Here is an 11567-nt window from a genome sequence, read left to right as displayed (position 1 = left end):
CAGCTGATTGAAGCTGATGATTGAAGCTGATGATTGAAGCTGATGATTGACGTGGGTCTGTTACATGTTGCTATGTTTACTTGTTAATTATTATAGGCCTATATTGCTTGTTTAACTGATGCTTCCTGTTATTGAACTAACTCTCCTTTTTACTGCTGGAACACTGTAAAAGTCCCACAAATAAAGGATTATTGAGTAAGAATTAAGAGTAATTATTAATTTCCAAGGTTGGAATTGACATTAAAAAAAGGAATATAGGCTTCCACTCACAAGAGTTTATATGATAAATTAAGCTATTCATTGTTTGAGTAATGGAGACGTGGCTGGATCTATTGTGGGACATGTAATATTGATAAAGATAAAGATAATGTTTGAGGAACTCCAGCATTCACTTTCCAGAACCAGAGGTTGCCACCTGGTGCAATCATCAGCAATATGTACTTCAAGTATCAAAATATATCTTCCTTTCACATCCTCCTAGTTTGGCGGTCTATTTAAGATACGATATTTCACATCTCCCCCTTCGGCTTCTACATCAGTATTGCTACAGACACTATGTTCTGCTGCAACAATAAACATTTCACACATGAGTTGTCTGACTGAAATCATATTTATGTGGATAGTCTATCACAACATCTTATAAAGTACTTCTCAGTAATATCAGCTTATAAGAGAAGGCTCAACCACGTGTTGTGGTTGAGACTTCTCAAAATAGCATGCACAGCTGCATGCTATTTTTTTTTACTGCAACAGCAACAACAACAAAAAATTAATAAAAATAAAGTGAAAACCCTCTCATTTTGCAGTAATTGAAGAGGTACCATTATAACATTCTTCAACACTTCACTTTGTCTGACTGGATACTTTAAACTTGTGTGTCGGCCAGACTGGCAGCCATTAAACGTCATGTCAGCCGCCGTTGTAGAAATGACCATGATGATGAAAACCATCAGTTCAGTGATCCGCTGCTATTACAGCTATTTTATTACATACTTTAAAGTAAAAAAAAAAAATGTCTTCATTCAGATGTCATGGATACCAAAAGCTTTACTTCACTTTACGTGCATTGCTCCGCCTCGTGACGTTGAAAGCTTCCTTACTGGAGCACAGTACAGTTGTGGACGTTGCAGAGCTTCAGTCACACTCACCATGAAGATCTTTACCTTGATAACGGCTTTAAGTCTCTGCAGCTTCAGTGAGTACAACTGCATTTACAGCCAAATGTTGTGGTTCCTTGTTGTTTCACTGAGAGTAAATCTGTTGTTGTCTCTGCTGTGTTTCAGGCTGGATCTCTGCGTCAGCTGCTCAGGGGGACCAGACTGTGGAGGTCCAGCCTGGGGGGGAAGTCACGCTGCTGTGCTCCAACTTTTCAAGTTCTCCCACTCAGATAACGTGGTTCAGAGTGGTGAAGGGATCCCAGCCCCGTCCCATCTCCTGGATGTACGATTCTCTAACACCTGCTAAAGTCAGGGATCCATTTAAAAATGGAAAATTTCAAACTAAATCCAACATGTCAACTATTTTTCTCACCATCAAACAAGTGAATTCTTCTGACTCTGGACTGTATTTCTGTGGATATTACATTTTGAGAAACCCGATTATGTATGATGTAACGTATTTGGAGGTTCCAGGTAAGATTGTTGTAAAGGTGTGTCTTGTGATTTGATTGTTAACATTTCATTTTGGTGAAATTCATGATGTGGACCTTTAATACTTAAGATTAATCCAATTTGAAATTCTTCCAGCATCAGATACAAAAATCTATTATGCATTTTTGTGAATTTAAATATGAATCATAAGTCAATCAACTGCAGGTTAATGCACAGCATGTTTGATGTAGGAGCGTTTGATGGGACGAAGAGGCTGATGAGTGTGATCCTGGCTGCTCTGACTGTTTTCCTCATTATAGTCGTCATTTGTCTGGCTGTTAAAATCAAAATACTTCAGAATGGTAATTGTTCTTAACTTTATTGTATTTGTACATCCTTTCTTCACAAGCTCCTAATTATCCAAACAGCAAAAGTGTTTAATTGATGTCGATTGGTGTCCTGTTTCTATTTAGCTCATGTTGAAGAACAGGATCCTCAACAGACAACGGTGAAGTTGATCAACTTTCATTTGAAGTTTTTTTTATATTTCACAATCATTTTATCTCATTTGTCAGTTCATGATATTTGTTTTTTTATCACATACTTACTTTTCTCCACAGAATGAGGACCCGGATGAACTGAACTATACAGCAGTGACTTTTCATCCAAATAGAAAACGAAATCCCAGGCCGACGTCGGAGAAACAGGTGGAGCCTAATGCCGTTTATTCAGCTGTTCATTCAAACTAACTGATGTTTTCATATTAAAGTGGCATGTTTTACTTTGAACCAGATTCTTGTGCATTATTCTCATTCATGCTGATGCTTGTACACGTCTTTATTTGCTTCACCCTTTTTAACTGCAGAGATTTGATGGTTAGACTGGAAACAGTTGGGTGGAGGTCTGCAACAGTGCACTTCTATGTCTAGCTCCATTTCAACCATAAAAACCACAGCTGAATGAATTATCTCATATATTAAAAGCAGCAACACTTGTTGGACAGGAAGCGACTCTGAGGTGAAGGTCAACCTTTCTACATGTATACATAGTACATCACTGTACTTCTATACTAGTCATGTTGTATCTGTGAGAGGTTGCAACCTCTAAAACTGGTGAACAGATGCTGCAGATCTCTGTACGAAGCACTACTTTACTCAGATGAGGACCTAACACTTGTTCTATTTTTAGCTCTTACTTTATCGGCAATGATACGTTGTGGTTTCTTTGTTTCCTTCTTTTGACAAATGTACTTATTGTAAGTCGCTTTGGACAAAAGCGTCTGCTAAATGACCTAAATGTAAATGTAAATGTTTATACACATCCTTTTTTATTGCTATATTCTTATATATTATATGCTATGTTATGATCAGGTGCAGGGTCACTTTTTTAGGATACAAGATGGCGACATGCCAAGTCAACATATAGTTGTTGCTGTGTATTGCCTTCATGACCCAACAGCAGAATGTTCTCGGGACCAAAATGTTCTGCTGCTACAATAAACATTTCAAACATGAGTTGTCTGACTGAAATCATATTGATAGGGATAGTCTATCACAACATCTCACATCTTATAAAGTACTTCTCAGTGATGCTGACATTACTGGGAACTACTTTATCATAACTTACTTCTCAGTAATATCAGCTTATAAGAGAAGGCTCAACCACGTGTTGTGGTTGAGCCTTCTCAAAATAGCATGCACAGCTACATGCTATTTTTTTTTACTGCAACAGCAAAAAAGAACAATTAATAAAAATAAAGTGAAAACCCTCTCATTTTGCAGTAATTGAAGAGGTACCATTGTAACATTCTTCAACACTTCACTTTGTCTGACTGGATACTTTAAACTTTATCAGTGGGACCAACTTTATATTCTCATATATTATATTATGTTATATTATATTATATTATATTATATATTATATGCTATGTTATGATCAGGTGGAGGGTAACTTTTTTGGGATACAAGATGGCAACATGCCAAGTCAACATGTAGTTGTTGCTGTGTGTTGCCTTCATGAGCCAACAGCAGAATGTTCTCGGGACCAAAAAAGGAAAGCTTGGTTTGCATATTTGCTTTCTCACGATTGGTGGAACGGTGCAGCATCATCATCTTCATGGGTTCGGTTGTCAAAATCAGGAACCTTCTCTTCGTGAGTGCCGTCTTGTATTTTTTAGTATTTTAGTGTCTTCTTTTAAAGTTAATATTCTAAAGCAATCCAAAACATCCTTCATTAAGTAAAAAAAGCATTTTTGATCGTTGTCAGTTAAGCGTTTTTATTTGTCATTGCAAACAGTGTTTTTCATGCACTGGTCAATTTTGGAATATCCATCCATTTTCTACCACTTATCCTGTATTCAGGGTCACGGGGGGGCTGGAGCCGATCACAGCTGTCATTGGGTGAAGGCAGGGTACACCCTGGACAGGACGCCAGTCTATCACAGGGCCGACATGTAGAGACAGACAACCATTCACGCTCACATTCACACCTACGGGCAATTTAGAGTCACCAATCAACCTGTCCCCATCCTGCATGTCTTTGGACTGTGGGAGGAAGCCGGAGAACCCGGAGAAAACCCACGCTTACACGGGGAGAACATGCAAACTCCACACAGAAGGAATCCGGCCCAACCCGGGAATCGAACCCGCGACCCTCTTGCTGTGAGGCAAGAGTGCTACCCACTACACCACCGTGCAGCCCAATTTTGGAATATTTCAGACAAAAACATCAAAATACACATTCTGATGATTATTTTACTACTTTGTCTATTTTGCGTCTGTTGAGTTCTCCTAAATGCTACAATTAGATAATGACTCGTTGGCATATTTATACATAACATTTAATAAAAATACTAAAATAAATGTGTAATGCAAGTTATCAAGTGGCATCCTGTAGTCTCATGGTGATATTATACACCTCCTCACCTGGAACAAAGTATTGGGTTGTGATTACGTTAAGTGTCTGCAGATTGAGAATGAAAGTAAAGCCTTTTTAATTAAGACAGTTAAAACTACACCCAGACACCAAATCCAGAGGCATCAAGGTGTTTGAAAGCCTGTAGATTTTAGTGCATTTACATAAGGAAACAAATTATTTCTATATACACAACCTACCTTTAGACACAACCAACTGGTTAAGTCAAAATAATGCAATGCATTAAAACAGTAACTGGGTGCCTTTTAAGGAAATGGTCCGTTTAGCTTAAACGGCAGTACATTAGTTAACACTGACTCCATGTTATGGTTTGAAATATTTTATTCATGCATGTCAACTTCCAGAACAGCAATACAATGCAAAGTACTGTAAACTTGCCATCCATCAAAAATAGTGTGTAAAATCAGTTAATACAGTTGTATTAATCGACTTCATGTTTTACATGGGTGTATAAATATGTCTGCAAGACCAAGTGCGGTCGGTTCAGTCAAACTCTTGTCCAGCTTAACCAAACCAAACTCTCCTGACCATGGTCTTCAAACCCTGCAGGATTCAACACCTTAGTCTGGGTGACAGTGCCTAAAAATGGACTTCCAACTAGAAAACGTAGCTTACTTACTTCCCAGCAAACAATGCTGGTAAAGACATTTACAGCTGAGTGGATACTTTACTGTATGTTTAATGTTTACCTAGAAAAATTCAATGTGAGCATGTGCTGTCTGTTGTGAGGTCTACTTCTGTAGTCCTTAAAGTCCTGGACTTACCTGCCGACTCTGAAGGGCTCCAGCAGCCTCGGACGTCACCTCCCCCGATTCAAGGGGAACTAGTCTCACCTGGTAGGAGTGTTACGCTCTCCTTCACTTAATCCCTCATGAACAAGTCTCAGCGTGGCGATTTTACTTCGTTTACGTGATCTCGTTGATGAACGTATAATCATTGATTTCGCCTTTCGAAAGATCATCGAGTTTTTCGAATCAATTTAAGCGGTGACCCTGATGAGGCGTTTTAGCGCTGGGCATGAGTTTGGGCACAGAACAACATTCCTGCACAATTCCGTTTATTAAAAACAAGTTTGACAATGGACAAGTACATGTGACGCTTTGCGGTAACTGACCTATTAACAGTTACTGTCTACATGTGTCAAACTCATACGTCTTAGTCGTGATTTTTTTTTTTTTTACAGCAACGCCACATGGCGGTTTGGTTGTCGATGGGAGAGCGTAACATGATGGAACCAACGTGCAGATTAGATTTAATACCAAACATGTTCAGTTCAGTTAAACCTATAGTCACAAGAATCGCCTAGACTGCTGCTGAAATTATTCAGCGTCCTATGGTCACACACAACATCAGAATACTAATTTCCAAACGTAAAAGTACAAATAAAAAAAAATTCGCCTAATTCAGACGTCAAGCATATAAAAAAAATATTCTACAGCACAATGACAAACTAAAACAATCAGAGGGGGGAGGGGTGGGAAACGAGTTAAAACTGTCCCCAAATAAAAACAAAAACAGACGTGGGCGTCGGCAATTCGGCTCCTCCTGTGAGCATCGCAGCGGAACGCAACGCGCTCAGCCAGACGGGAAGAAGATAGCGTCACGTGCATCAGGAGGCGGCGAGCGGCGACGCAGTCGACGACGATCCTGAAAGAAGAGCAGATGAGATAAATGAACCGTCTGTTGACACAAAACGCAGTTCCATGTTCATTGTTGTGCCTTTGGAGAGCTGTAGCGAGTCCCGTTCAGTCACAGATTTTGTGTGCGACGTCGTATTTCCACACATGTACCATTTATTTTATTAAATATTGGCTAAACCCATGTTAGTGCACAGTTGTGCGTTAGCAAACGAATGTATAACTGGTTCGATGGTTCTTCGTGCGCATGCTGTTTCAAACCTGGTTTTCCCCCCACAAGATCTGGAGTGTGCAGGACAAGTGACAGGCTGCCTCTGCCTTCACAGGGACGAAGGGCAACTTTAGAAAAGACATGAACACCAGTCGAGGTCAGACCTATTCTCACCTTCACATGCCCGGGGCCTTGCTTAATAAGCGTAGCGTGCAGGCGGTGGCGGAGGCAGACGTTCTGCGTAGGGGTCCCTGGCGCGTGGAACTCCGTATGCCGGGACTCGGGAAACCGGAGAGAGTCGGGAGCGCTCGTAGGTGTAACCATTACTGGCTGGGGGCATCGGCGCGCTAGGTGCCCCCCTTCTGAGGGGGCTGCGATCTCGGGGGTAGTACGAGGACGGAGGAGGTGGGAGGGGACGACGCTCATACGGGTCAAGCGACGAAGTCATAAGACGGTCTCGGACAACGCCTGCGGGGGGAGGGGGAGGCGGGGCGCCAGGACGTTGGTCCTCGTAGCCGGCGATGCCATACGGACGGGCTCTGTACTTCTCATAGTAATCTACCACGCCGTATCTTTCCCTGTCACCCTCATAAGGACGCTCGGGGTAAACTGCTCGTCTAGGGGGAGGTGGTGGAAGAGGCGGGGCCGGGTAACCTGGGGGAATATGGCCGAGGCGGCCTCTCATGTAACTGGGTGGGGGAGGCTCATGCCTCTCTCCCGGGTAGCGAGGGGGCCAATAGCCACCCCTGTCTGGAGGAGGAGGTGGGTAGTCATCCCGCTCGTCATGCCTGGGGCGGCTCTTAGAAATCTGAACATGGATGCGTTTGCCTAAATGTGAGAAATACAGATAGAGATAATAAAAAAATTAACATTAGGTTTGAATACAAATGTCTCAACTGCAGCTTTAAGTGTTTCACATGATGCTCTTACCTTGAAATTCAGTATTGTCCAGTCCCTTGATGGCATCCATGGCCTCGTCCGAGTTGGACATGTGCACAAAAGCAAAATTCTTGACAACAGCACACTCTGTGACGGAGCCGTACTCCTCAAAGAGAGCACGCAGCTCGTCGTCAGCTCCTTTCTCCACGTTGGCTACGTGCAGTTTGACGGAGCCCTGGTTCTTCCCGTGGCTCGCCTCCACGTTGATCGGCGTGCCGTGAAGCTTGTGGAGGTGCAGGACCTTGATGGCTTTGGTGGCGGCCTTGCGGTCATCCATGTGGACGAAGGCGTAGTTCTTGATGATGGCACACTCTGTGACTGTGCCATACTGAGTAAAGAGTCCTTTGATTTCCTCCTGATCTGCCTCTCGCGGCAGATTCCCCACAAAAATCTTCACCATTGTTAAAGATCTGTTTCGGAGCGGATGAGAGAAAAGAGGGAATACGTGACGTTGAGAAGAGGAAAAACGATTTAATCAAAAACGCGTGACGTACATCAAATATTACAAAATTAAGTAACCGTGAATCAGTTTGTGATGTAGTAACGGCTGTGAATTAAGCGGGCACGTCCATTGCAAAATGGCGGACGTCAAATGAACTAACGCATCACGTCAACTAGCTTTAGATTTACTGAATTTACACACGTTGTTTTTACGTATTGTGACGTTACTTTTATTCCTATAACATTGCCGTGTGGAGTAATCCTGAACACAATTCCTGGTGTTGGTTTAGCAAATGTGCTGCCACGGTTAATTTGCCAGTGAACGCACGGTATTACACAAAGCGCAGCTGGCCGTCGTAGCACAAGCGTACGCGGCGAGCTGGCAGGCAAATATACAAATGTTAGCAGTTTCAGGAGTTTTAAATGCTGTGAATATCGACACGCGGGGTTGCAAATTTCAGGTTACCCTTTCGCCGGCGGCCTCGACAAAGAATTCAAGGCGATTTCGTGATCTTTCCTTACGCAGAGTGTACTTCCGTTTGGCTTTTGTCCGAACGCTCTGAAATGGGTCTGCTATGGCGAAGTCATGACCCGCCCCCCTCTAGCTGTTATTGGCTTACTCTTGCCTCTCAACGGAATTGTCCAATCCCAACCAATCTTACGCCTCTCCAAACCAAACCAATCAAACAAAAGAAGGAAACGAGTACTAGCCAATCAGAGACGGCGGCTCATACCCGCATTCTTCTGCATCTTCTTTTTTTCCGGATGACAACCACACCGCCATCTGCTGTCCAGGAGGGTATAGCCACGGTTGACAGCATCAGTACAGCAAAGAATAGAAGCAGATCTGAGCAAAATGAATAGAGGAAGGGGAAACAACATTTCAGTGGCTTAGAAAAACGTGGAAAGGAGAAAAGGCCAATTCATGTATTTGTGATCAATGATGTTGAATGCACAGAACACAGAATGATATCCGAAGAAATATATAGATTTTATCCGGAACTTTATTTGTCAGAATATTCAGTTGTCAATTTGATTTCCTTAGAGAGTATAAAATACCTGTGTATCCATAGCAGCCTGTTACATTAACATTTCATATTTATTCCTGCACCATTTGCACCCCGCACCATTGAACTATTCTCAGACTGTTTGCAATTTAATTGTCCCATGCATCTATATACTTTATATCTAGTGTACATAGTAGTCAAATGTTTAGTTTATCTTTATTCTTTATTTTGTTATCCTTGCTTTTAGCTTCCATGTCTGTGTGTGTGTGTGTGCGTGTTTGTATATTCCTTAAATTACTTGTATATGTTCACACTTAGTTGGCCAATAAAGCTGATTTTGAATATCTCCAAAATAGACTAAACGTTTAAAGAGATTATAGATTAAAGAAAGAAAAGCGATAAGGCTCCAGGAGATGGACTGACTTCAAATTTCTACAAATTATTTCAGGAGGATATAAAAGGGTTTTTATTTGATGCCATTATATTATAAGTAATAGGACATTAACACTATCAATGAAACAGGGATCAATCATTCTTATACCTAAACATGATAATATACATAAGATATAAGCTATTGACAATCTTTGCAGGTTAAGGGATATATGACACAGATTATAAGTGACACCCAGACTGTTTTCTTAGAGACAGGTCAATAATACACAACCATGTAAAATTGGTGTTAGATGGCCTCCCTTTGACAGTGAACCTTATTGACAGGACCATAAATTGTTTTCATTTTTTTACAGCTTTTGGGGAAAATGCGAACCAATGGTGAAAATACATTTATCATTGTATAAATACAGGGATTCTTTGAGATGCTCCCTTTTAGAGTAAAAGCTCAGCCACTCATTTTAGTATGCCCATATCACATTTTGTATTACTTGTGTGTTAAGTGATAGTAATACATTGTTGTTTTGATTTTAGTTCAAATGTCTTTGTTTTACATGCAAACAAAGAAACGTTGAAAAGCAGGCTCTTCCACTGCAGGCGGGTTCAGAGGCAGATCCCATCAGACGTGATGATGCAGTAGCAGGACGTTGGATGTCGTTGACACTACTGCTGCCTTCCTCATTGCCAACAGAGCTTGAAGCTGCTGCCAAGGAACGTGGCGTGAAGATGGAGATCAGGGAATGTGAAGTCAGAGGAGTGCAACAGGTGAGACTGAGGGCACTGAACCGGCTGAGGAGGACCAGCAAGTCAGTGGGGAAGCAACTTCTATCAGCCGAAGCAAATGCTTTTGTCAGTACGCAGATACATAAGCCACTATAAAGGGCAGCGTGCTCCATATGTTGTAAGCTAAGCCTCTGCATTAATGGTACAGGGCTGTTCCACTAGTGAGCCCTGCTCCAGGTAACTGGGAGCTAAGGAGGGCTGGGATGGAGTGCTAGTCTTCATGTGGCCAGGATGCTGGTGCTCCCCGTGGTGTAACAAATAAGGGGAAGGGAAGAGAAGTTCTGCCCGTGGGATCCACCACATCTGATCCAGAATATACACACAAACATCACATCTCCTGGGCCCTTGTGGAGGACGTGTAAACATGAGACAGCAAACAGGACATCCGATTGTGTTGCTGTCTCACTAGCATGTGTATCTCCACCTGTTTGCTTCCGTTGCTACTCAGGTCCTTTGCCATGTATTGATGGGGATAAAAACTTTGTTAAAGGTAAAGCAGCTATTTCATAATCGTTAATTTATAGAGCATATGAATGCAAAGTAGTACAGATATAAACTTTGTCAAAATAAGAACAAGTTGTGATCAAAATATGCGGAGTAATTTTCACGCCAGTCTATAACATCATGCTTGGGATCACTGGAATATAGACATTCCAGACTTTCTAATGCACCTGAATGCATCAAAACACACAGCGGCCACTGTCAACAACCAGTCAAACTTCACATTTTACCGTCACACTGACATAAATGTTATTCTGAAGGTATTTCACTAGCAAATATGTTATTTTGTCCCAAATCAGCAGGCACCATCCGTTGGCTCTTACTTTGATACAGCCACCAGATGGCGACAGACGTCAACAACAACATGCTTTTTGTCTCATCTCTATGAATCTATGGATACCTCAAAGAACACTGTGGGACTTTGCATTCTCCATTCACCTGACTGTAAATCATGGAGCTCTTCAGTCATTAAGATTGATCAATATTCATTGTGTTTATTACCATTTCAATGGCTTATGGAAATAAAATAAACCCTAGTTAACAGTAATTATGTCAACTGTAAAGATGACAAAACACTGAGACTGCCGGAGTATGCCTTCATAGATTGTATCATAAATGTTGTATTTTACTGTATTTTCATCATGTTTATGTTACAGGTGATGTACGGGAAGACATTCAGTTGCATCATTGGATATGGGATATTGATTTTAATGGTCATAATGCCTCTGAAATTTAAATTTGACACCAGGCAAGGATACAAATCTTAATTTTTTCATTCAGTTTGTCTGTAATAGTTAATAGTTTAGTTTAATTACAATGGATTGAGACCAGATATATGCATAAGCTTATGAGGAGTCATTCCATATTCAGAGACAGAGAGACAGAGAGAGAGAGACAGAGAGAGAGACATCAGGACGACATGTAGAACGACAAGACAAAGAAGTTAAAAGTCGAACCGAAACAGACAAATGTTCTGTTCGGTTAGCAGACGATCAGATTGTCACAATAGTTTTATCATTACTAAATACAATTCAAAGCTGAGTAACCATAGCAACACCTTTTGGCAGAAATGGAACCACAGTAGAACAAGTTCAAGTTCCACTGCTTTCAATGCCCGAATGAGTTCCATGGCGAG

At 41.5% G+C, this 11567-nt stretch overlaps 2 protein-coding genes across 2 annotated transcripts; one reads left to right on the top strand and one right to left on the bottom strand.

The window, feature by feature from the left end:
• The first annotated feature begins 1108 nt into the window (after positions 1–1108).
• On the top strand, positions 1109–2377 carry LOC311009211 (uncharacterized protein). Its single transcript, XM_084003235.1, has 5 exons — positions 1109–1195; positions 1284–1631; positions 1841–1951; positions 2063–2097; positions 2210–2377. Exons 1-5 carry the CDS (start codon positions 1150–1152, stop codon positions 2336–2338), a joined length of 669 nt encoding a protein of 222 aa, XP_083859361.1. The 5' UTR covers positions 1109–1149; the 3' UTR covers positions 2339–2377.
• Positions 2378–5563: 3186 nt separating this feature from the next.
• On the bottom strand, positions 5564–8341 carry LOC311008575 (RNA-binding protein 4.1-like). Its single transcript, XM_084002291.1, has 4 exons — positions 8218–8341; positions 7302–7720; positions 6546–7199; positions 5564–6170 (listed from the first exon to the last, which is right to left on the bottom strand). The coding sequence occupies exons 2-3, from the start codon at positions 7708–7710 to the stop codon at positions 6568–6570; spliced, it is 1041 nt and encodes a 346-aa protein (XP_083858417.1). The 5' UTR covers positions 7711–7720; positions 8218–8341; the 3' UTR covers positions 5564–6170; positions 6546–6567.
• Between the last annotated feature and the right edge of the window lie 3226 nt (positions 8342–11567).

This window comes from Eutrigla gurnardus (genome assembly GCF_963514095.1).
Source record: "Eutrigla gurnardus genome assembly, chromosome: 23".
Taxonomy (NCBI): domain Eukaryota; kingdom Metazoa; phylum Chordata; class Actinopteri; order Perciformes; family Triglidae; genus Eutrigla; species Eutrigla gurnardus.
Note: the sequence above shows the minus strand (reverse complement) of the source record. Positions and strands in the feature narration are given on the sequence as shown.